Here is a 25,382-nt window from a genome sequence, read left to right as displayed (position 1 = left end):
AATTGCCCAAACGAATAAAGTGCACATCGGTGCTCTAAAGGTGATGGGATGAATGGATGATGATCCAGGACACATCTGTGGCTCATTGCTTAGGCTCTGTGCCATCTGCTCCACAATCACCCTCCCAACATTTGGCTGCTGCTGTGATTCATGCGCCCCCTTTCCTATTCATCTTCCACAGAATCCAGCCGTTTGTCTGTCCAGCCGTGCGTTCATCCATCTGTCCCTCCTGTCTCTGTGGTCATGCTGCATGGAAAGGAAGCTCCTGGTCTGCACTGGAGGCCAGGCCCATCTCTCTCCCACCCAGTGACACAACACAGCTGCTACTTAATAAGCCTGGCTGATACGAACCGGCTGGCAGTGCCAGTCCCCTCACCTGGCGGTCCCGGCCGCCTGGGCTGCCTGTGCCAGAGGCTGCTTTGCCTTTGTGCCCGGCCCCAAACGCAGGCCATCCTCACGCCTCTGAGAGCAGCTTGCATGACCCCATCACCCTGTCTGCTGACTGTCTCTTCCCTTCCCAGTGCTGGTCCTTCTGATCCTTACGTTGAAGCGACACCACAAAAGCCACCTGACATCCGAGGATGACGAGGACATGAGGGACAATGTCATCAAATACAATGATGAAGGGGGTGGCGAGCAGGACACAGAGGCCTATGATATGTCAGCCCTGCGCAGCCTCTACGACTTCAGCGAGATCAAAGGTGGTGACGGTGGAGGGGGGCCAGGAGAGGGAGGTCTGAGTGGAAACCTGGCCTCTGAGCTCCACGCCCTCCCGCAGTGGGTGCAGAACCCAGACCTGGACTTCTCCGTCTTCAGGGACTATATCTGCAAGAAGGTGGAGCAGGCGGATGAGGACATCTCAGTGCCGCCTTACGACTCGTTCCAGACCTACGCCTTCGAGGGCTCGGACTCCCCCATCCCCTCCCTGAGCTCCATCAACACCTGGTCCAGCGGCTCGGAGCAGGACTTCTCCTACCTGGGGGGCTGGGGGCCACGTTTCCGGCAGCTGGCTGCGCTCTACATGGGGCGCAAGGGTGAGGAGGAGGGCGAGGAGTCCTAGCTGCCCTGGCCAAAGCCCCGGAGCGAGGCACGGGGCGCGTGCCAGACTGGGGCCCCCACGCAGGGTGCTGCACGAGCGCGTGCCCAGGACAGCGTGCCCCGTGGCGGCGCCCCACCGCCGGAGCGGGGCCGGCAGAGCAGGGGAGATGTGCTCCTCGTTAGCCGCCTCTCGTTAGGGGCTCCTCAGCACAGACAGGGCTAGGCTGGAGTGCCCAAAGGAGCCGTTGCTGCCATCATAATCTCTTTAATACCAATCTCCATTAAAGCACTACACGTTAATTTAAGAAAGAGAAAAATCTAATTCAAGGGAGTTTGGAGGGGGTTTCTCCCCCACAAATTATCATTTAAATAGATCTGTTCAGAGAGCCCAGTTCAGGAAGGAAGAGCAGACCAGGAGCCTTTTGTTGTCCAAATTGTTTTCGTCACTTGATTCAGAGCCTCTGAAGTGCTCTGATTGCTTTAAGAGCTTTCCTTGCCGAGGGAAACAAGCTTTTCACTTCTGTTCTGGTTTTTCCCTCCATGCTGGCTCACTTTTTGGAGTCTCCGCTCGGCGGGGGTCCCTCGCACGGGGCTGGGGCAGAGCCGCAGGGCGGCCGCGGCGGGTGCTGGGCCGAGGGGCTCCCGCAGCGCGCGGGCTCCGCCGTCGCCTGCTTTGAGGAGCAGCTGCCGCGCTCGAGTCCGCTCCAGACCCGGCTTCGCCTCTCAGCTGCGTTTCCTTCCTCTCGGCTCCTTTGCTCTCTCCTGTCCCGTTTAACGCTGCTGATGGGAGCGCTCCCCTGCCCGCGCGGAGGACACTGCCGCGACGTCCCGGCCGCCCGCCGCGGCCCGGTGCTGCGCCGAGGAGAGACCCCGACCCCAGCCCCGGCAGGGAGCGGAGCCGTGCGGAGCCGCGGCCGCACCGGCGGCGGCCAGGCCCGGCCCCGGGGCTCCCGCGCCAGCGCTGGCCTCCTCTGAGGGCCGCGGCGAGGCGGGGAGGAGGCCGGACGGGGCAGGCAAGGGCCGCCCCGGACCCCGGGTCCCAGGGCCGACTCCCTCGCAGCCGCCGGCCGGGTGCTCGGGTGGGATCCCGAGCCTGTCGGCCGGGCACAGAGAAAGGAGCCACCAGGCCACGTCGGAGCGGAGGCCCCTTCGGCACCTGCGGCGGCGGGGGGCAGGGGTCCCGCGCCGGGCTCGCTCCAGCTGGTGGTGGAGCACCAGGCCGTCGCCCAGGCGTGCGCGAGGCCGCTGCCACCGCCGCCGCCGTGCACCGTGCCGGCCCTGCGGGAGCTGCCCCGTGGCCGCGCGACGCGGCCGGTCCCTGCGGGCCGGTGGGGGAGGCGGCCGCTCCTCGGGCGGCGGGTGGTGCTGTCGGGGCGCCGCGGCCCTGCAGGCGGCCGGCCTTCCTGGGTCCGGTGAGGCTGAGGAAGGTCAGCGTGCGGCCTGGCGCGCCCTGGGCTCGGCGCTGGGTTTGTCCCGCTCGTCTGGCCGCAGACCGTCTTCTGCCCTCGGACGACGTCCAGCTGTAGATGTCCGCGCGTGGTCGTCTCACCCCGTTTGCTCCCCGGCCGCCGGCGCCGCTCTCGCCGCGGAGCAGGGCCGCCTGGAGGCGCGGGCAGGACACGGCTCTGGTCCCGGCTCGTCCCCGCTGCGGCCGCGTCCCAGGCCCGGCCCCTCCGGCGCGGCTCGGCGCGGCGCGGGCTGCTCGTTTCTCAGGATCCCTCCGGCCGCCCCGCGGAGGCTGCGGGCGCCACCCGCGCTCACCGCGCGCGCCGTCGGCCGGTCGGTCGGTCGGTCGGTCACTGTGATTCCCCCCTGGTGCTGGGACGCGGCCGGGCGGCCCGGCGGCTCTCGCGGGCGGTCAGGCCCCGGCGCGGCCCGAAGCCGGGCGCAGGGAACGGAGGAAGCCCTCTCTCTCCTCAGGAACCTGTACGTGTTTTCCCGCTGGCCGGAGCCGCGTCCCGGCCTTTCCTCTAGCCAAGTGTTGTGCAATAGCCAGGCTCCGTTGGCGGAGACGGGGCCCGGCGGGGGCGTGCGTAGACCCCACCCCGGCCCAGCCGTCCCCCCCGCGCACGCGTCCCCCCCAGCCTGCATGCGAACGCGCGGAGCGGAGCGAGCCGCCGCGCCGGCTGGGGCTCCGTGTTGGCCCCGCGCGCCCGGCACGCCGCCGCCGCGCTCCCGCGACCGCGGGGACATCTGACGGCGTCGCTTGGGTTTCCTTTCTCCAGACAAAATCAGGAGGTTGACTTCCCCATCCTTGTTATTTTTTTCAAGGTCTTTCTAGGACCTGGAAATAAATTATTTCCTTGTCGTCTAGCTCGAGTCTTATTTACTTATTTTATATAGTAAATAGTTTTTATGTTACTTTATGTTATATTTACTTGTTTGGTTTCCTCACGTTGCGTTGTCGCTGGTGTGCTGTTCGCGCCTCGCCGGCGCGGGGCAGCCTGTCGCGGGCCCCGAGCGCAGCCTCTTCCCTGCCGAGAGCCGGCGGCGGCGTCTGCCCAGCTCCCCGGATGGGTCCCAGCGGCCAGGTGCTACTTGTCTGGTGACTTCTCCTTTTCCATAAAAATCCTCAGAAGAATAAGCTTATTCTTGAGCAGGTAAAGTTCTTCTGTCTGAACGGGAAGAGAACGATGACAAAAGGGCACCTGAGTCTCCCCAGCCCGGCTGCGCTTCGCACGGCTCCAGGCGGCCTCCAGCGCCTGCTGCTCGTCGGGCGTCATCCCGCCGGCGACCGTCCAGGAGCCGGCCGCACGCTCCGCGCGCCGCGGCAGCAGAGACGCTCCTGCCTCCCGCCTCCCCAGCAGCCGGGGTGACTCCTGCTCGAGCACTTGCGGGTGCTGGCGTGAGCCCATCCATGGCTGCGCGGAGCCGTTCCTCACGGGAGGCTGCGGTCGCCCCTGCGGCCCTCTTTCGCGGGACGCGGGGGACCGGGTTCACCTGCCCCAGGGCCGGGGGTCCCCAAAGCCCTCGGTGTCTGGACACCGCAGTCGGGACGCCGCAGGGTCGGTGCCGGCGGCTGTGCTCGTACTGACAGGGTTTGCCGGTGCAGTTCGCCTGCCGCTGTGCAGCAGCGCACGGGGAGGTGCTTCTGCTCATCTGCTCGCGCCTGCTTCGGGCTGTTAGCGATGCTCCGGGCTGTGCCCAGAAACAGCCAGGCTGCGGGCAGGGCACGCGTAGGTCCGCTGGAGCGGAAGCAGCGCGGAGGCGTCCCCGTGTCTGAGAAGCCGCAGCAAGGCGCGCGTGCCTTTAGTGTGGCCCTGGCAGCATGGCCCACGGGCAAGACCGGTGCGGCTTGCACGGGAGGGGTCTTCTTCCTCCTTCAGCAGCAGAAAGAAAAATGGGTAAATTGATGCCAAACAACAAAAAACAACCTGATGGTGCAGCATCATGATCCTCCTCGGTCAGCCAACAGAGTCCTTTGGTGTGCTTTAAAAAAAATGAATCTTTGGTGAAGTTTTCCTGGAGTCAAAGACAGCCTCACAGCTACCCATCTGGTCCCTGACAAACACGGGTCCTGATCACGTTACTCTTCCCAGCCCCTGTGCAATTGGGCACCGTCAGAGGGTTTCATTACCACGACCCAGTCTCACGTTGGTAGCAAAGTGCACTACTGCAGTGTTCAGTTATTGGCTGGAGCAAGGAATTACTTAAAAAAAAAAAAAAAAAGGACCTTCTAGCTCAGTTTTACTACTGAAATGGTGGAAATAAATGACACTCTATCCTGACCACAGATAAATCAAGTGCTGGTGGTTTTCTTGATGGCAGGGGAATGAGCAAGATGCTAATGGCGAATGAGCATGAACTTCTCACCCTGGGCCCAGGCAACCTCTTCAGAGAGCTCAGCTGCAAACGCTCCAGCACCCGTCGGTGTGGTGGGACACAGCAGCCCCTCTGTGAGCGCCCCAGGGCAGCGCGCAGCAGCTGGGTGGTGCAGAGAGGGTGGCGTATGCTTGCTTCTGTGGTGGCATCAGTGTAGGCCAGCAGATAACACAGGCTGAATTTAAACCTCTCCATAAAGTGGCAGTCATTTAAATGGCATCTTGCTGTCCTATCTCTGAAACAGGCTTATTGATCCCTGAGGTCTTTAAGCGTTTACATATCCTTCACCATCCCTGTGCCTCCACTCCCATCTTGCTCCCTTGATTATTCATTTAATGGTATGGAAGAAGCATCTGTTGACCTTTGATGAAAGCTGTTAGTGGGATGCTGTAACAGAAAGGAGGAGTCTTGAGGCCAGAGGGCTCTTTTAGATGTGCAAGGTGTGCCACCAGATCTCCGAGTGCACAGTATTTTTCTTTTCACAGTTGCAGTGAGTGCCTCTAGAGCTGCCAACCTTGAGGAGGCCTTTTAGCAAGCATTATTGGTAATTGCCCACCCACAGCAAGCGTATCAGCACTGCACTCACAGCTGTATGCTTCCGCAGTTTTGGACACATTGGCCAACTGCTGTTTGCAAAGAGCTATTGATAGTTGCTGTGTGTTTGCACCCTGTTTTTTCAGCCCAGGTCCTTAGCAACAAGAGCTCTCATGTTCCAGCTGTAGCAAGCACAGAGATGGGCTGTCCTTGACTCCTGCAGACCAACTTCAGCCACCTACACAAAGAATCTCGTTACCTTAGGACTTTGGGATCAGGTGCCCTAGGAACTCCCCTCTGCTAGAGGAAAGAGCCCGCAGCTAGCGTGCCCCTCACAAAGGAGGCAATAAGTGCCTAGCATTGAGCGCGATGAGTCCCGGCCATGCAAAAGGATTTGCTTCTTGATATTGTGGAGGAGCGGGAAGAGCTCAAAGCAACAAATTGCCAGCCAGAACCAGACCATTAACTACAAAAAGAGGAGGATAATTGAGAGCTCTGATTGCAGAAGCATCTCTGAAGATGTTTTAAGGGCTCGTGCAATGCCACATCAATGCAGGCCCTTTTGAGGAGTCTTCAAAAGCAACTCCTCTCTCTTCAGTGGTTCCACAGCAGCCCCAGCGCCTTGCAGGCCAGGGCAGGGGCACGCTGGTTTCTTCCTTGCCTTCACAGGTAAGCCAGTCCTCCGCGAGCCAGACCCCTGCTGGCTAATGTCCAGCAGTGGTACTGGGTGAGACCCTCGAGAGGAGCTGGCTGCTGGGCGAACCCGGTGGCTGCTCTGCTGCCGCGCGTGGAGTGACAGTGCTGTCATGCCAAGGGCAGCCCCAGGAGGTGTGGAGCATGCAGCACCTCATACCAAGGGCTCCCAGCTCATCTGCGACACCGATGCCTCTATCTGAGCAGAGCAAGATTGTGAGTGCACAAAGGCTGTCACTGGGCAGAGTGGCCTCTTGGAGGAGTAAAGCAGGTGCCTGCAGACGCTATCGCTGTGCCTGCTCAGGACATGCCGGCTGATGAGGAACTGGCTGCTGCTGGGCCCCTGCTGCACGCTGGCACAGGCATGTTTGTTATTTCTCCGCCTGAAGGAAGCGTGTTGTGGCCAGCTGCTCTGCGGGAGCGGAGAAGGGCAGCTCCGAGATACTGCTTTGTCCAGCACCTTCGTCAAACCGTGACTGCTCTTCGGGTGCCCCGGCTCCGGCGGTGCTACAGCTGCTCTGCGCCCTGCGTGCTGGGCTCCGGACCCCTCTGCATGCATCTCTCCTGTGTTCACGCTCCCCTGCCGCGGCTGTGGCGTGAGCGGAGGAGACGGTGTAGCCCCTGCCGCAGGGGGTGCAGGCCGGTGGCCATGTGCTGGCGGAGGATGGCGGCATTTGCCACTGTCTCCTTCTGAGCATGTCCTGCAAGGTTGGTGTCTCTGTGCTTGCAGAGTGGCGACAGCAGCTGGATACCACAGCTCTGCTCCCCCAGCCTCAGTGCAGAGACGCTGCAGCGGTCACCTCTGATGCCTTCTCCTTGTGCATAATGTCGGTGCCATGGCGCGCTCCAGAAGGCAAGGTGTCCAAGTCTCCTCCGGAGAGTTATTTACAAAAGATGGATGTGATCTGCTGGGATCATTAAGGGGAAATGAAAAAGGACAGTGATAGCTGCACCCCCAGGAGAAAAATACATCTCTGGAACCCGTGTGCAAGCAAGGCCTGGCAAGCCTACCCCTCCTGCTTGCTTCAGTAATGTGCTGCTTGGGAAAATGATCACCTTTCCCCATGTCCTCCAAGGGAGCTGCTCTGCCTCCAGAACGCTGAGTCCTTTAGCCACATCGGCCACAGCTAATATCACGGCTCCCTAGGAGCCTTTCATTTACCAAGCCCATGCGCTTCCTTTAGGGTTGGTAGCAGACCTCGCTGCTCAGAATAATCTGTTTTGCATCTCTGCTCTTTGTGCTCAGTGCAGACAGCAGCAGCCCTGACGCATTCAGGCTTTCCAGCTGTGCCGTGGTGCTCCAGGTGACTGGGACTGGAACGCAGGTGGCCGATGCCCAGCCTGGCTACCGCGCTCGTGGCACCGATGTCCTGAGTGCTCTCTCCTTGCGGCATCTCTGCTGCCTCCTGGCCTATCCTGGGGGCGTCTCCAGCATCCCCGGCGGCCACCAAGGTGCACCGCCTGCAGCAGCAGTCATTCCTCGCTGCTCATTGGCGCGGATGGGTGCTGAGTTTCCAAGCACCTGGGCAGTGTCCGGGCAGGGGTTTCCCTGAGCGGGGTACTGAGGCCCGGGTAGTGACTGCGAGGACTCGGCCTTTCCACGGAGGGGTTGTAGCCACTGGGAGAGCTGCGCTTGCTGCAGGCACCTCGTCGGCAGTGCAAGCGTTGCCCAGGGGGTGCCGGCCATGAGCAAGCCCCAGCCTTTTCATCAGAGACAACCGTCAGATGCGCCTTGGATGCTCACAGCATCTGGGAAAGTTAGCCCCACACATGCCACATTTCCATGCTGGGCACCTGGAGACTCGTCCCAGTCAAACATGATGTTCCAGTTACTCCTCGTTCCTGGTGCCAAGGAGCTGCAATGAGGCGTGCTGGAGGTCAGTGGAGGAACAGCGCTGTTGTACTGATGGCTCAGCAAGCTGCGTTCCCGCAGTCTCAGGTGCATCTCCCTGCAGGTGATTGGTTCCTTGGTGTTGAGCGGCTTCTCTGAGAACCTGAGCTGAAAAGCAAACTGCATGATTGAGATGCCGAATGCAAACATGGTGCGTCTCCCTGGGGACCAGCCACTGCTCCCTGCAGAGCTGCTCGCTGCTCTGTGCGCCGCTCTGCTGCAATGCCGAGCCCTGCAAGCCCCTTGCCCTGCACAGCGGGAGAGCCCCGTCTTGGGCTTCCTCCCAACCCCACTGTCCTTCACCAGAGCAGCACGGATTTAATGACTATCCATCAACTTCTCAGGGAAAGACCTTGGGCTCTGCAAACCCAGATCCAACAAAGCTGGGCAGAATCTAAAGCAAGAAGAGTATGCAACACAGCAAAACAGAAACAGGAGGACAGTGTGCAGTAGCCAAACAGCCCTGCACCAAAGGCAGCGTGTGCTTTATAAAGGGCCTCGTTCCAGCTGGCCTGTGCGGCTGCGGGGACAGAGGTGCAGAGGGCCAGCATGTGCATTCGATGCCATGGCATAGGCAGCAAGAGGAGGGCAAGAGTGGAAGCAGAGGCTGATTCCCCCTGCGTTTGACTCCTCCACCGGGTCGTGCAGCTTGGTGCGCTGCTCACCTGCCCTTGCCGGTCTGTTTGTCGGCTGCTTGTGGCACCGATGCCAAGTCGTCATTCTTGGACATGTCTCACCTACTGTCAGGGCATGAAGTGCTTGTGGCATGGGGGATCGCTAGCTGTCCTGTCCAGGTACACTGCCATCTCACGGACACGTGTTTTTCATCCGCCTGCATCTCTGCTGAAGAAGAGCTGCTCAGGTGAGCGTGGAGGTGTCCAGCTGTTCATTGCGGGGAGTATGAGCAGCCACTCCTAAGCCAAACGCATCCCCTCAGCTAGTGCTTTAACCATGCTAATTGGAGAGGTTTTAATCCCTCTTCTGCTGGAGGAAGCACGCATTGCTAACAGGAATGACCCCCCCAACTTATCCCCAGCTGAGGCAGCCTGTCGCCGCTTCCTCGGCAGTCAGAAGTCACTCACCTTTAGCCAGGAACCGGGCAGCTGCCGAAATCCCTTCACACGGCACATGAATGAGACATGAAAATACTCATTACAGCCAACACGGCACGCCTTCATTATTCCAAAATAATTGTCTGAAAGGCTCAGCTCGCAGCACAAGCGTCGCTTGGTGCAGAAATGTGATAAAAAGAAAACAGGAAGTGCAATCAACGCTTGTAATCCTTTTAAATAAAAAAGGTACTTGCTCGTAGCTGCCAACATCTTTAAAAAGCTGTGATTTCCCTGGAGAGAGCCCTTATCAGCTATGACTGCGTGTCATTCTGGCTGTCTGTCAATCCATCAGACTTCAGTGCCACTGACATTAAGAAGCCAGGCATTACGATTATCACATTTAGCCATAATGTAGCACAGATTGTGTTGACATTTGGAAAAAATTCCGCCACAGGAACCATTTGACTTCTATAGTTTCTTCCCAAATAAAAAAAGAAATGCTTTGAAACGTTTCGGCAGGGAGCCTCGTCTCCCTCCGGGGTGCCGGGCGGCGGCGGCGCGGGCAGCAGGGACCGGCGCGTGCCGGGCGCTGCGCCGAGGGCAGCGGGCGCTCCGGCGGCCGTGGGCTTCTCCGGGCTCTGCCGCTGGCTGCCAGGCCGGCGCCCCGGGCCCGGGGGCTGCACGCGCGGCGCCCGGCGCCGCCGGCCCCAGCCCCGGCAGGGCGGCTGGCTGGGCAGGTCGCGCCCCGAGCCGATGCAGCGGCTCCTTCGGCACCGCAGGAGCAGCGCGCGGCAGCGCCAGCGGGGCATGGGAGGCAGAACCGGTGGTGATCGGCCCGGAGTGAACTGACCAATCTCTTCAAATAACTGTGAAACCCTTTTCCAGAAAAAGTTAATCTACCCTAAATGGCTCTGGAGCTTTTCCTGGGCTCAGGTCAGTATGTGGTCGCTTGCTTTTCGTGTGTAATTCACAGTAATTGCAAAAGAGCATTTTCTGAAGAAAATGACATTCTAGAAGCAGAGATGCAAAGAGAGACAAGGACCGATTCTCTGTAAATCCCAGAGCCAGGCACGCCATCAGGGGCATGGGAAGTGTGTGTGTGCAGGGCTGTGTGGAGCCATGCAGCTGCACAGAAATACGCCTGTGGCGTGCAGAGCTGTGCCGAAGCGCGCGCGCGTGGGGCTGCGCGAGGCCATGCAGCCGCGCGGAAATGCGCGCAGAGCTGTGCCGAAGCGTGTGCGCCTGCGCCCTGACAGATCATGAAGGTACATTAAATAGCAGCTGTCGGGCTCTTCCTGAACACGGCAGTAACACAGCTGGGACCACTGTGATGTCGTCTTAATTTAAACTCTTGCTGTTGTTCAGCCACATGCTAATGAGGGCTAATGGGGAAGCCGGCGTGCTGTTTGCCGGCGGTGCTGCCTTCGCCGGCCCCGCGCTCGGGAGGCTCCCGGCGCCGGTCCGACGCCGGGGCTGCCGGCCGCCCCTCTGCAGCGCCGGGTGCGGGGCCGGTGGCTGGCAGCGTCCCTGCAGCGTTGCCCCAGCCCCGCGTAGCGCTAATCCACGTGGTTTTCAGGATTGATGAAGCATGCACAAACGTCCGGGAGAGGCAAGGCGCCGCGGCGGCGGGTGGGGGGCAGCCAGGCGGCGTGCGAGCCCAGCCGGGGCCGCGTGCCGCTGCCTGCGCGCGCCCTGCACACCCGCTCCCAAATGCTGCACGAATACCCTGACACGCTCATGTTTGCTCGTGGTCGTGTCTATCTGTGCGCACACACAAAGGAAAAGGGCAGTCTTGCTATAGATTAACCATCAACCTTAAATAAAAAGCCCTCAAATAGTAACACAGCCACTTACACCGTATTTGCATATTTGCTTAATAAAAAATTATGGCTGTTCAAAGCCTGATAATTAATTATCTTCCATATTTTCTTTTAACTCTCTCCCTTTTTTATTACAGACTAAGCTGTTTTCCTGCTTACTCAGCAAAAACCCTTTGCTTTTCCACCAGGATGAGATGTGCAATAAATATGTACTTATTAAGTGTGCATTACAACTACACAAGCTGGGAGAAGTAATAACGGGCCTCACATAAAGCTGAAGTATTTATGCATGTACCTAGGGCCACTTTAGCTATTTATTTTCACAAAGAAATTAAATTAGATAGTTTGATAGCTCTCAGTGTAATTGTGGGAATTTGCACAGGGCGCCGCGCAGCGGCGTCCACCAAGCCGGGTGCCGGACGGGCCGGTCTGCCAGGACGGCGAACGCCCCTCGGCGCCGCGCGCCCGGCGGCAGCAGCCCGCGGGGAGCCAGCGTGCCGCAACGCCTGCGCGAGGACGTGGCCCCGCGCAGGAACGCCGCTGGAGCCGGCGGGACGCGGCAGCCTCGCCAGTCTCTAAAGAAAACATTCCCAGAAAATAGAATAGGGATCACTTGTCTTTGAAAATTGCATTTAAAAAATCATTTTCGTTTGATGGCATCCAAGCATCTTTGTGAGTTTTGGACTGTGGTTCTTTAAAAACGTTTTTATGCAGAAGAAATGGAGTTCCTTTTGAACCAGGCTGGGTAACGCGCTGACCGGCTGCGGTCGGTGGCGCCGCCGCCCTGCCTGGCCGCTGCCGGCACCCGCTGCGCCGCAGCCCTCCGGGGGACGCTTCAGTCATCGCTTCCCTGCGGGAGGCTTGGCAATTATTTCGCTACCTGATTAGCGCTGATTGCATCCCCCCCGCCAGCCCTGGCAGTGGAGCGGGGAGGAGGACGGTGCTGCCGGCTCCGCTTCACCGCAGCGCTGGCCGGGACGGCGCCGGGCAGCGCGACGCGCGGCGGCCGGCAGGACGGGCACCCGCACGGTGGGTGGGGCGCGGGGCCGTGCCGGCGGGCCCGGGGGCGCGAGCTGCACCGCTCCGGCGCGCGGGAGGCAGCGCAGCCCGGCAATCACGGCGCGGTTAGCTCAGACAGCAGGTTGGCGGTAAATTGCAGCTCTGTGCCAATCGCAAGCACCGAGCCGATGGCAGGCGGGAGCTCTCCCGCGGCCCTGCCGGCGCTGAGCTGAGCCGGAGGCACCGCTCGCCCGTCCCGCGCGGGACGCTGCTGTGCCGGAGAGCCGGTGCGGGGCCGTGGTGGCTCCAGGCAGCAACGCACCAGACGGCAGGTTTCAGTGCCGGCTTGGGTCGGGAGGGCAGCAGTGCCCCCGCACCCGCGGAGCGCGGCGGGGTCTCTCCGTCCCGTCCCACCCCATCCCATCCCACCCCGTCCCATCCTGTCCTGTCCCGTCCTGTCCTATCCTGCCCCGTCCCATCCCACCCCATCCCACCCCGTCCCATCCCATCCCATCCCATCCCGTCCCATCCCATCCTGTCCTGTCCTGTCCCACCCCATCCCCTCCCGTCCCATCCCATCCCGTCCCATCCCACCCTGTCCCATCCTGTCCCGTCCCGTCCCGTCCCATCCCATCCCATCCCACCCCGTCCCGTCCCTCGGGCTGCCGAAGCTGCTGCCTGCGCTGGCCGAGTGGAGCTGAGCGGAGCAGAGCTGGAAATGTCAGGCAGGGCTGCGGGGCGACCGCGCCGAGTGGCAGATGGTCCATGATGGATTTGTCACTTCGGATTCAGGGAGTTTTTAAATATTCAGCAGAATCGGAGGCGACAGCTCACGGCAGCAGGCAGTTTCTGCGTGTCCTCGCCCTGCCCTCGTTGCTCTGCGCTGGCTGTCTCGCCCCAGGAGCGGCGAGCGGCTGCAGCCTGCTCTGCCCAGCAGGCTGGTCTCTCCGCCGTGGGAAACGCGTGACGCTCTCACGGAAACCACAGGCTGCAAATCACGGGCAGCAGCCGCCGCGTCAGGAGGCCTCTTGGCTCTGGAGCGGCAGCGGCGCTGACCAGCAAAGCTCTGGTGCTTGATGGGAATCGTCCAGTTTGGGGCATTTATGGGCCAAAGGGGTTTGGGAGAAAATTGCTGCGGGATGCGCTGAGGTGCAAAGCCCGGGCTTCGCTGCAAAGCCATACGGCGTAAAACCGGGCTCCGAGAGCAGAGACGAGTGGCCGGCCGCGGCGCGTCCCCGCGGGCAGCCCTGCTGCAATGCACGGCCGAGCCTGGCGGGTCCCGCAGCACCCTGAGCACCCTGGTATGGGGCAGGGCTGCCGGGCACCCGTGGCACTCGCTGCTCTCCACTGCACCCCACTGCACTGCACTGCACTGCCCCACACTGTGCATGGGGTGCACTGCACTGCAACGCACCTCACTGCACTGCACCGCACAGCACTGCACTACCCCACACTGCGCATGGGGTGCACCACACTGCACTGCATCTTACTGCACCGCACTGCGCTGCGCTGCGCTGCACCTCACTGCGCTGCACTGCACTGCACCGCCCCACACCACCCAGCTGTGGTGGTGCCGAGGGTCTGAAGAGGTTAAATCTTCCTAATCGCTCCGTAAGACCTTCTCTAAGAATTTATCTACTTTCTGCCTTCCAAGAACATATGGATAAAATCCCCCTGAGCGGGACTTACATTTATAGCATCTATTACTGAGATCAAGGTTAATCCAGAGTAATCTAATGGGGTGAAAAGGACTTTATATAAATCTGTTTTAATCTACAGGACATGATAGCCTGACAGGCCAGCGGCAGACCCGCGTGCAGCGGGCCGGGCAGCAGACCCGCCGGGGCTGCTCGGGGATGCCGGCGCGCCGCCGCGGCCGGGCTGGGATGTGATGCGGCGCGGCGAGGCCCGTGCCCGGCGGCCGGGGCCTCCGGGAGACCTGGCGGCTGCGTCCCCGCGAGGGCGACGCGCCCGGGACGGGGAGGCTGACGCCGCCGGCCCCTCGGAGAGCCGGGCCGCCCCAGCGCGAGCCCCCGGCCGCAGCCGTCCCCCCCGAGCACGGCGGTCCGTGTCCGCGCAGACGGAGACTGAGCTATCCAGGTCCCCAAGTCCCAGACCCGCCAGAAGACGGTATCTCAGCTAAACGATGCAAAAATGATTTAAAGGAGGGAGCTAATCACGGAATCCAAGAGAGACTGCTCACCAAGGGCTGATGCAAGATTCAATTAAACTGCAGCCTTTGTGGGCTCACCATTTTAATTTTCCACAAATTAGCTTAAAAAAGGTATGGAAATGAAGATATTAGATTTTTTTTTAAGTCAAAAGGAAAAAATCCTTTGAGGATTATATTAGCTATTTCCCTTTAACAAACACCATTTCGATACTCATTTTCTTGTTTTAAGCTCAGCTGTTGAGAAGCTGTTTCCATTTCAGCTCCAGCGCGAGCGTTTTGCGCACAAGATGGGGAAGGCCGTTAACGCCGCAGGAGCAGGGCTGGCAGCCGGGCGGCTGCGTCCCCGGCCCCCGCGCCGCCCCGCGGAGCGGCTCCGCTGCGTCCCCTCCTGCGGCGCCCGGGTCCTGCCGGGGCTTCCCGGGCCGCACCGGCCCTGCAGCGCATCCGGGGCCGGCGCCGCGGCCGGTGCTCGTGCCCGCCCGTCCTCGCGGACGCGGTGCCCCATGCGGCGGCATCCCTGGGGCTCCCGGCTGCGTCCCTGGGGACTGCTGCGGCACTGCTGGGCGCCGCGGCGAAGCTCTGCCCGGCTCCGCTCGCCGCGGGCTCCGGCGATCCCGGGGCCGGGGCAGGACGGGGCCGCGGGAGCCGCTCGGGGCCGCGGCAGCTCCGGCGTTACAGCATTTCCTGCAGCTTCACCGCTCTTGCCCTCAGGCAGCTGGAGATAAACACGAGGTAACCGTGTTGTGTGTCGGCTGCTGCTTGTCGTCAGCAGGAGCGTGCCTTACGCTGAGCGTCGCCCCCGGACGACCAGCGCTCCCGCTGCAGCGGCGCCTTGGCTGGGCCGGGGCAGCGTCGGGGCCCCCGCGCGCGGCGCGTCCCTGCACCGGCTCCCGCTCTGCTGGCGGCCGCGGGACGGACGGGGCCGGGGCGCCGGGCGGGGGGTGGCGGGGGGCACGGCGGGGGTCCCTGGGCTCCCGCCCCGGGGCAGGCTGTGGGCTGCTGGCTGCCGCCGTGCACCTGCTGGGGAGCCCCAGTCGTCACCAGGCAATGTGACGCTGCAGCTTCCTTTTAAGGGCTTTGCAGAAGTGAGCTTTTGGGGCAGACCTGCGCTTTCCAAGGGACTGGGCACAGGCGCCACGCGCTGCTGCGCCAGGGAGCGTAGGCTGAGCCCTCCGCGCTGAGCCTTTTGTCTCCGGCAGCGGGGCTCTCGCTGGGCTCTGTGCGCGGCTTGGAGACCTTGGCGTGGACGTCAAGATCTTGCATTTAATTTCCCAGAGGCTGCGTGCTGCTGCATGCTGGAGAGGCGCCAATCCCGGAGACCCTGCTGGCGGGGGCAGCGGGGCTGCCGGCGGCGGGGGCCTGCGGGGATCCCCGTGCCGCGGGCTTGGGGAAGGGACAGCGCCTGGGGACTTGCAGGCACTGCACTACGTTTACGTGGGAACGTGGGGCTTATCTGCTTTGCTACGTCAGAAATTTTAATCTGTGGCAAGTAAGCGGTGGTGTCCTGTCAGGGCCGGTGTGGAGGAGCCGCGGGCGGAGGGGGCTTGCGCAGAGCCCATGGCAGCCCGGTCCAGCCGGGGCTTGCCCGGAGAGCGCTGGGCCGGGCGGTGCAGCGGCTGGGCCGTTCCCCCAGAACCGTTCCCCCGGGCGTGCGGCGGCCGGGCCGTCCCCGTGGGGCGAGCAGCAGCAGCGGCAGTGGCAGCAGCAGCAGCAGCAGCAGTGGCAGCAGCAGCAGCAGCAGCAGCAGCAGCAGCAGCAGCGGCAGCAGCGGTGGCAGCAGCGGCAGCCGGACCGTTCCCACAGGATGTGCCGCTCTGGTCTGCACGGGAGCTGCTCACCATCCTCCTGTCCTGCACCCTGTTGCTGCATCCTGCATGCTGCCGCCCCATCCCCTGCTGCTGCCCCGGGATCACCCCTCGCCTCCCCCTAGGCAGCGTGGTCCAGCTCCCGGGTGACCTTCAGCACGCGGCTCCCTGGCAGCACTTCCCTCCCTCTTCCTCTGCTCCTCCTGAGCTGAAATGGAGCTTCATTTATCACTGTCTCTTTTAAAAGGTCCAATCTCTCCGGCGGGGTCGCCTGACTGCTTTGCCAGCAGCTCTGCGTGCTGGCACGGCTCTGCTGCAGCGGCCGCCAGCCTGGGACGCGCTGCCCAGCCCCTCGTCCTTGGGGCCGCCCGGTGCCGGCGGTGCCGTCCCGCTCGCCGGGGACGTGTCCCGGCCGGGGTCCCGGCAGGGTGGCACCGGGGCTGGTGGCCGGCTCGCCCGCGATGGCCCGGGTCCTGGGGCACAGGGGGAACGGCGCGGAGCCGGGGATGTCGGTGCGTCCCGTGGGAACGCGTCGGCAGCCACAGGCTGCCGGTTCCCCTCTCCGCCTGCTGCTCGGATCCGGCCTCGTCCCCCCTTTCTGCCCGTTGCTCAGTCCCGGCAGGGGGGAGGCTGTGGCGGAAGCGCTAGGCTCCACCTGGCCCCCTCCCCACCCCGCACACACTAAATGGTTCTCGATGCAGAATTAATTTGTCATATTGACACTGATCGTTTATTACAGAGCAGAGTGGAGCCCATTCATTTGAACAGAAAACATTTCATCTTATCTCTTGCCTTTTCATGCCTCAGCTCTCACTCTTTAACCTTGGACAACAAGACATTCATAATTTCCTCACTGGCTCTATGGCTCCTCTAGATAAGAAACTTATTTTTTAATCTTTCTTTCTATTGAATTTTAAACATGTTCCATTACAAAACCTGATGCACATAACAACATGCTTCGCCCAGGACTAACGTGGCTGCATCGCGCTGTCGCCGGTGCGCGGCGCTGGGGAGCAGCCGGGCCGGGCGGGAGCCGGGGCGGCTGGGGCAGGGGCAGGGGCAGGGGCAGGGCAGGGGCAGGGGCAGGGGCAAGGGCAGGGGCAGGGCAGGGGCGGACGGTCCCTTCCAGCGGTTGACGCTTGCCCTGGGGGAGCGGGAGCCGGGAGGAGCAGCGCGTGGCCGGGAGCCCCGTGCAGGGCCGTGCGCGGTGGCGCCGGGCAGCCCGCGGTGCCGCGTGGGGCCGGTGCCCGGCGCGGGGCGGCCGCGACGGCTGCGCCTGCGCGGGAGAGCTGCAGAGATGAGGCTTTCACCTCCAAGGCTCTGCTGAAAAATTAGGGCTGGGAGGTGGGAGGGAGTAAATTGAGATAAACGAGCATGTTGCATGGCGTCCTGCCTACAGGATGCTGAAATAAAAAATCAGTAAATAAAAAATCACCAGTCTTTATCTGCTCGGAGCCTGAATGGGCGGTGTGATAACTGCAAAGGATGAGTGTGCCGGCAGGGGCGCGGAGGGGGCCCGGTCCCTCGCCGGCTGGGGCCGGCGTGCCGGGGGAGAGCTGCGGGGCCGGGTCCGGCCGCGCGCCCCGCGCTGCCCGCCCTGCCGCCCCGGCGGCTCGGGGGTGCTTGGCCCCTTCTCAGCGTGCAATGCGCTTCCCCAGCTCGTCCTTCACAGCGAGGGAAAAGGCAGATCAGATTCTGAATTAGCCTGCGAGAGTCGTGTTCCCGTCTCCCTTATCTAACTCACTGTAACAAGCTCTTTGCATTTATTCTACCAAATGTGCTGCAGAATTGCGTTACAGCTCATGGCTGCGAGCCATCTGTGGAGAGAAATCCAGTTATACCTTGTATAATAAGTTCCTGACAATCTTACAGAGGACTCCGGGTCATAAAAGTCTCCCAGTTTTATCGCCAGTAACAGACACGGAGAGAAATTAAGTTGTCTTATCAAATTTAGATAATATATATCCCTCTGGAGTGGAAGGTTTCTGATGGATCTTTTACAGTATTAGCACATTTAGAGGGGGCGAATAAAAATCCACGGCAAGGGTGGGAGAGGATGGGGGAGCCGAACACCCCAGGGGCCAGGCGTGCCGCCTCCGAAGCTGCGCGCCGGGGACGGTGTCGGAAGCGCCCGCGGCGGCGGAGGTCATTGGCGGGTGGGAGCCGAGCCGAGCCGCAGCTTTGCTGCCCGCTTGCACGCCAGCAGCCGCCTCCAGCAGCCCCGGCGGGCAGCCGCCTTCCCCGCCGCCCCGAGCGCCGGTGGCTGCGGCAAGCGGGAGCCGCCGGCCCTCGGCTGGATTTCTGGTCCTGGGGGCGAGCGGCCGCCGGCCCCCGCGGGCAGGCCGCTCATAGGACGTTTCCGCAGCTCGTCCCGCTCCGCTCCGCAGTCCAGCCGGGTGCGCGCGGCAGCGCCCGCGGCCTCCCCGTCCCGCCGTGCTCGGGCCGGCCGGCGCCGCGCGGGAGCGCTCCCGGCGGGCGGCCCTCGGCTGCTGCCGCGACGGCGCTGAGGGCTGGGGAGGGCTGGGATCCTCCGAGCACCTGCTCTTGCTTCAATATTTAGTTTTCTATGAAAGCGGAGCGCAGTAGTCATGGCAATAAAGCAGGCAGGCCGGCGCCGGTGGCGTGCCAGTGATTAAGAGCTGTGCGGGCTCGGGCGCCGGGGACGTGGACGCACGCCTCCCCGGAGACCCTCGTCTTAATAAGAAAATGAATCCTCGCTTACTGATCTCTGCATTTTAGAGACCAGTTATGCTGTCTTTCCTGTCTTTATTCACTTTTTAAAAATCTATTTTGCCCTTCAGTGCAGAATTATCTCTGTTTAGCACCATCGTTATGTTAATCACAATTAGCTCTCCCGCTCCATTAATAAGGCTCTAAATGGTGCTAGATCATGGCAATGGGCCCTCACGGACCGCCCGTCGTTCCGCCAGGAGGACGCGTTGCCCCGGGGTGGTTTCCCCACCCGTGCTGGTGGTGCTCCCCCGGCTGCGGGTCCCGTCCCCGTCCCCGTCCCGCGAGCCAGCCGTGGCGCGGGCTCCGGCGCGGGGGGCGCTGGCATCGCTCCCTGGCACCAGGCTTGGCTGGAGCCTCCCCGCTCGGCTGGAGGTGGGAGCAGAGGCGCCGGGGTTTCAGCGGGGGAGCGGGTCAGGGCCGGCCCAGATCTTTCCTTTCCGAGCGCTCGGAGAACAGTGCCTGCAGAAGACTTCTTTATTTTTATGTAGAAGCGCGTGCCTAGTGAATGAGCCACGGCTTGGAGCCCAAAATGGGTAATTTACACTGAACATGCACTCCGAGTCATCCATCAATTTCTTACCACGTTAAAATCGACAGCCCTCGCGGGGGGTGCGTGGCCGGTGCTGCGCCCTGCGCCTCCCACGCGGAGACCGGCGCTCGGCACGGCTCGGCCCAGCCTGGCTCGGCACGGCTTGGCTCAGGACAGCTCAACTCGACCTGGCACAGCTCAGCTTGGCTCTGCTTGGCACAGCTCAGCACAGCTCAGCTCTGCTCAGCACAGCTTGGCTCTGCTCAGCTCAGCACGGCTCAGCTTGGGACGACTCGGCTCGGCTCAGCACGGCACAGCACAGCTCGGCTCAGCACAGCACAGCTCAGCTCAGCTCAGCTCTGCTCAGCATGGCTCAGCTGGACACGGCTCGGCACAGCTCGGCTCGGCTCAGCACGGCACAGCTCAGCTCGGCTCGGCTCTGCTCAGCATGGCTCAGCTGGACACGGCTCGGCTCGGCATGGCTCGGCACAGCTCGGGAAGCCTCGGTCCATGCGGCGGGCGCCGGCGCAGTGGGGAGGGTGGGCATGCTGCTGGGAGCAGTCACCGCGGGCCAGGGGCAGAGCGGGGCGCGAGGGCCGGGCAGGCGCCCCGTGCCGGTGCGGTGCCTCCTCCGGGCACCGGCAAGGTGCAGGAGACAGGCACCGTTTGCCACGGTGCCGGCGCCGGGGCCAGGGCCAGGCAGCCAGTCCCGGGTTGCAAAGCCAAGCACCAACCACCGCAGCCAGCAGCGTCCAGCTGTTTCGGAGGGCTGGTTCAGCCCCTGTCCCTGCGCCAAGCCCCTCTCCAGCACAGCCAACAGCCTTTTTCGGCTGGGACTGGTGCCTTCTCTGGGCTGGATGTGGCACGAGCCTGATTTGCTCGTCTGGGGACCAGAGACCAGACCCAACCGGGGATGCCGGCGCGAGAAGCTGCAGCTGAAGCATCCCGGCAGCAGGAGCGGTGGTGGACACGGCGGCTCAGCTGGCGGCCAGCAGAGTAGCGCCCGCACGTCCCCGGTGCGGCCGCCGCGGCGCAGACACCGAGCGCCCCCGAGTTTGGGGACGTGGCTGGAGCGAAGGAGGCCTGCGGGCTCCAGCGGGAGCGTGGTGCTTCCCCTGGCCGCCTTCGCCCCCGGCAGCACCGAGCTGCCTGGGGCTGCAGGATGCTCACGAGGGAAAGATTACCGAGAGGAATCATCAGTGCAAACGCAATTGTGGAGATAACTGCTGATTGTTGAGTCGGCAGACAAAAAATAGAGAAGCTGGGGTCAGTCATAATTGGTAAATATTTGTCTATCTAATCAAAAGGCCTTTTAATTAACAATTTTATTCTTGCAACTGGTTTAATTTTTTTAAGAACTTCTGCAGGAAGTCAATTAAACCTAACAGATGGCAATGAACATCCCGGCATCAGCATATCCTGCCATCTGCCACCAGCAGAGCGCGGGACGCCCTGCCAGACCCGCGCACCCCTGTCAGCCCCTGCCGCCCGGGGAGGGCGCAGTGCTCCCAGCCGGATGACGGCCCCGGGCTCCGCGCGGCTCGGCTCCGTCAGCCAGAGAGCTGGGCCTGGTGGCCCGGCCTGCCCTCCGCCCCGGGGCCGCCTGGCGCACCTGGTCCTTGCACGGCTCATCTGTGCGAGGCAGGAGCGGAGCTGCCAGGCCCTCGGGAGAGCAACGCTGCATGGACACAGGGAAGGTGCTGTGCAGGGGCACAGGACTCCGCTGAGGAGGGCACAGGGCACTGCCGTGCCAGGACGCAGGACGCTGCTGTGCAGGGACACATTGCCCTGCTGTGCAGGACACAGGGCACTGCCGTGCAGGGATGCAGGGCATCACCTTGCTGGCTGCAGCCATGGCACAGCGAGCTCTCATGCCTCCTTGTGAGCGGACGGGGCTGTAGGTCCCCAAGCCCAGGCCACATCTCTGCCTGCCCTTGCACCGTCCTTCTCCCCTGCTGCCGGGCACGAGGGGCCGGGTCTCCCCAGGTGAGCTGGCAGCACCTGCACCTGCTGCTCTCCACAATCAGGAGAGGGCTCTGCACAAGAGTCATCTGACACCTCTCTTCCTCAATCAGCTGCTCTTCTCGCCCAGCTCCGCGCCACTTGCTGCTGATTGCCCCTTTGTCTCCTGCAAGGCCTCCGCGGCGCCGGGAGGGCACCGGGCTCTGCCCGCTCCCCGCCGCGGCCGCAGGGCGGGTGTCAGCGTGCCGGGGTGCGATGCAGCCGCGGGACGACGGCGCGGGGACGTGCCCAGGCGGCAGGGCGCAGAGCACCCGCGTCCGTCCCGCCAGGCCTCCAGGGATGTCCCCCTTTATCCGCAGCCGCTTTCTGATGGCCTCCTGCGGAGGGCGGGCGATGGGCCGGGGTGCGGGGGGAGGCGGGGATGGGCGGCGGGGTGAGCGCCGAGGCAGCCCCGCTCCCGCTCGGCTCCGAGCCGGGGCAGAGCAGCGCCCGGCTCTGCGCAGGGCGCCAGCAGAGCCCCCACGGCCCCGCGGCGCGGAGTGGAGCCGTCCCGGCCCCGCGGCCGCCCGGACCCCCCGCGGCCGCCCAGCCCCGGCTCCCGCCTCCCAGCGCGGAGGGCGCCCGGCTGCTCTCATCAACCCCTGGTGGAAACTCCCTGGAGAGCGGAGCTGCCTTCCCTGCCCCTCGGAGGGGCGAGCGAGCTCCCGCGCGCTGCCCGGCGCCGCCGGCCTGCCCTCTCCGCTCCTTCGTGCCCGAACCGTTGGCCTAACGGATTCTGTTTTCCCCCATTTTCCTGTATTATCATTTGTCGTTGTTCCTGTTGCAGTTCAGTGACCATGAATTATTGAACGCCTGCTCGCTCAGTAACTCTTTACTTCCAGCTCGGCGCGCCGCTGCCGGGGCCGGCGGAGCTGCGGGACCCTGCACCGCGCAGCGGCGGCCCCAGCCCGGCCCCAGCCCGGCCCTGCGGCGGGTCGGGGCTGCGCGCGAGCCTGCAAACCGGCCGAGCTGGCCGGATGCGTTGCGCAGGCTCGGCTCCCTCCTCGGAAGGGCTCTGAAACGCCAGGAGCCGCCGGCTGCGCCGGAGCGGGACTCACCGGGACGGGCAACGGGGGCACCCCGGGCCGAGCCGGGTCCCGAGGCTGCTCCTCCGCCGAGGAGGTGCGGGGCAGCCGTGGGGCCGCGTCCTGGCCGGAGCGGGGCGGCCGGCGGAGCGGAGGCAGCGAGTGCGGCGGCCGGGCGCCTCGGTAAACGCCCGAGCCCGGCGCGGCGCTCGGCGGCGCGGGGAGCGCGTTAGCGGGGCTGGCGGCGAGCGGGGCCCGAAGGGCTGCTGCCTGCTCGCGCTCGGGGCAGAGCGGGGCCGTGCCCGCCGCTGCCGGGGCTTCGCCGGGGGCAGAGCGAAGCGTGTGACCTCCCTGCAGCCGCCTGCTCCCAGCGCTGCAGCCCTCCGCGGCCGCCGAACCCGCGGCACCGGCTGCGGGGTCCTGACTCAGGCCCTTCACCCAGCCAGGCTGTGCTAACGGCCTCCTGTTAAACGGCCAGCCAGCAGCGCGTAGGACCGCGGCGTTACATTTCCAGTCATCCCAGCTAAAAAGAAACCTCTCCAGCACCTTCCCTGCAGGCTGGATGTGACGTCCGGAAGCTGCAAATCCTGGTGGGTGCAGGGACGCGGGGAGGGCGCTCCGAGCCCGGCGCCAAGGTCCTGCCGGCCGGGCCGGCGTCTGCAGCGGCAGCTCGGAGCGGGGCCGGCGGCGAGCCCGGGTGCTCAGCGGGCTGGCCGCGTTACCCCAGACCGATACCCCCCGCTTCGCGTCGCCCGCGCCGGGCCGCTCCGGCCGCGTCCCGCCGGCGCCTGCCGCCCGGCGCTGCAGCGAGGTGGCTGCCTCGGCGGCCGGTGCCGGCCCACGTCCGCCGGCCGCACCGCGAGGCCGGGGCAGCGCCGGGCTCTCCCGGCCCCGGCGCGCGCCAGCCCGGCGGCTCCCTCCGGCGCTCGCCTCCGCCTGCGGCCGCCTTGCGTGTAAGCCGCCTCCCTGGGAGACGTGCTCCGTTTTTTTTCCTTTAACCTTGAAATGCAATTTCCTCCCCAAAATACCCTTTTTCCTGTAAACAACATCTCTTTAGTGAGATTACAGTGAAAATCCCCGAGCTACCGGGTCCCGGGCGCTTTATCAGCTGGCGAGCCCCATCCGTCAGGGCCGCGCGCGTGATCCCGCACCCCGCCCTCACTGCCCGGTGATGGTCTTTTCATCATTTTTACAGATTTATTTTACAATAATTTAATTTCATCCTCAGCCCTGGGAAGACGAATTGGCCCCTGATGTGACTGGGGATTCAGAGCCAGTCTCATAAATTTGCCGCCTCTACACAAAGCTCTTGCTGGAGTTCCCACTGCAGCCGCGAACAAGAGTCTTTAAACAACGAGGGATGAGCTGTAAATCTCGCGCGGTGGCGGAGGGACGCTGGCACGGGCCTCGCCGCTCCCCGAGCCTGCTGGGCGCCGTCGCTCGCCCGGCCTCACGCTGCAGCGCTGAGCCGCCGGTGCCGGGCCGGGGTGCTCAGCTGCGGCGCGGGGTGCAGGGTGCTCGACTGCGGCACAGGGTGCTCAGCCGTGGCATGGGGTGCTCGGCTGCTGTGCATGGCGCGGGGTGCTCAGCCGTGCCATGGGGTGCTCGGCCTCTGTGCACGGCGCGGGGTGCTCGACTGTGGCGCAGGGTGCTCAGCCATGGAGCAGGGTGCTCAGCCCTGGCACAGGGTGCTCAACTGCGGCGCAGGGTGCTCAGCCCTGGCGCGGGGTGCTCAGCCCTGGCACAGGGTGCTCAACTGTGGCGCAGGGTGCTCAGCCGTGGCGCGGGGTGCTCGGCCACTGTGCACAGCGCGGGGTGCTCAACTGTGGCGAGGGGTGCTCGGCCGCGGCCCGTGCACCGGGCTGGCCGGAGCGGCGGGGCAGGGGGTGCGCTGGTGCGGGGCTGCAGCCCGCGCCGGCCGAGGCGCCCGTGCCCGCTCCCTGCCCATCTGCGCGCCAGACTCCCTGCGCCTTCGCGGTGGAAGACTTGCCAATGTAATTAAACTCGAGCGACTCCCTTGCCCCCAGGCACAGCCCCTCATTTCCCTGTGATTTATTATATCTTCTTAATTTATTCAAATGAGCCTCGGTGTTTGCACAGGCTGGGAGGGTGCTGGCTGGAGCTCTAATTGCTGGAGCGAAGGGAAGGCGGCAGGAGGGGCCCCGCTCGGGCTCAGCCCCGCGGCCCTGCTCCGGCGGCTCCCGGCGGGGACGGCTCCCTGCAGCCGTGGTGCCGGTGCCGGCGCGCAGCAGGCTGGGTTTGCCCCGCGCCCGAGCAGGCGGCTCCCACCGCAGCCCACCAGCCGCCCCGGCCCTGGTCTCTGTTTGCGCAGCCGATTATTCCCATCTCCTTGTAGTACCTTGCACTTGTCCCCGCTGAATTTCATCCTATTTTTTCCAGTCCATTTCTCCAATTTGTCAAGATCGTTTTGAATTCTAATCCTGTCCTCCAAGATACTTGTAGTCCCTCCCAGCTTCGTGTCATCTGCAAATTTAATAAGCCTTTTCTCTATTCCGTCACCCAGCTCCTTAATGAAAGCCCCGAGCACACCAGGTCTGGGGCGAACCCTCTGCATCCAGCCAGAGCAACGCGGCGCCCGGCCCTTCCCCGCTCGCTGCGGCACAAGACCGCGCCGAGGCCTCGCCGCCGGCCGGGCGCTGTTGTGTCCTGCTGTGCGGGCTGCGCCGCGCTGCACCGTGCCGTGCCATCGGCTCGCTGGTGCCGGTCCCGCGGGGACGGGGCGCCGGGGCCGGAGGAGCGTCAGGAGCAGGGGCCTGGCCGCCGTGCAAATGCCTGGTGCCAGCCTGCTCGTCTGACAATGTCCTGCTGGCTTTTTTCAGTTAAATTTCCTTTAATGTTTGACATTTTTGGCTGACGTTGCCCAGCTGGAGCCCAGGGCGAAGCTCCAGGCTGGGTGCAGTGCTCGGGGGTGAAGTGTCCCGTGTGGAGGAGCCCTCGGTCCCACGCGGAGGAGGAGCCACCCCGGTGCTGCCCACCGCCTGCCTCCAGGCATGCTTTGTCCTTTAATTGATTCTAAAAAGCAATTCCTGAAATACAAACTGCTGCCCGTGCTGAGCCTGGGTGTCCTGGTTCTGCATGTCCAGGCAGAGCTTAATTTCACAGTAAAATTTTAAGTGCAATGAGTGGCTTTTCCCAGCAGCAGCCCGTGCGCAGCCAGAGCTTTGCCAGCTGCAGGGCTGCGCTGAGCAGCCCGGGAACCCCCTGCGCCGCCCCCAGCACGCGGCTCCCGGCCAGCGGCAGAGCTGC

General features: G+C 63.5%; 1 protein-coding gene across 4 annotated transcripts in view; it reads left to right on the top strand.

Annotated features, from left to right (window-relative positions):
• The window catches only part of CDH22 (cadherin 22), a 127,505-nt gene extending 125,552 nt beyond the window's left edge, over positions 1 to 1,953 (top strand). For 3 of the 4 annotated variants that reach the window (XM_068912089.1, XM_068912091.1, XM_068912092.1), the window contains exon 12: positions 522 to 1,951. In XM_068912089.1, coding sequence (XP_068768190.1) covers positions 522 to 1,060 — 539 coding nt within the window. In that variant the 3' untranslated portion in view covers positions 1,061 to 1,951. Of the gene's footprint in view, positions 1 to 181 lie in introns of all 4 variants that reach the window. The other variant, XM_068912093.1, reaches the window with a different exon arrangement.
• Positions 1,954 to 25,382: the final 23,429 nt, after the last annotated feature.

This window comes from Struthio camelus, chromosome 18 (genome assembly GCF_040807025.1).
Source record: "Struthio camelus isolate bStrCam1 chromosome 18, bStrCam1.hap1, whole genome shotgun sequence".
NCBI lineage: Eukaryota > Metazoa > Chordata > Aves > Struthioniformes > Struthionidae > Struthio > Struthio camelus.
This window is presented reverse-complemented; position numbering and strand designations above follow the sequence as displayed.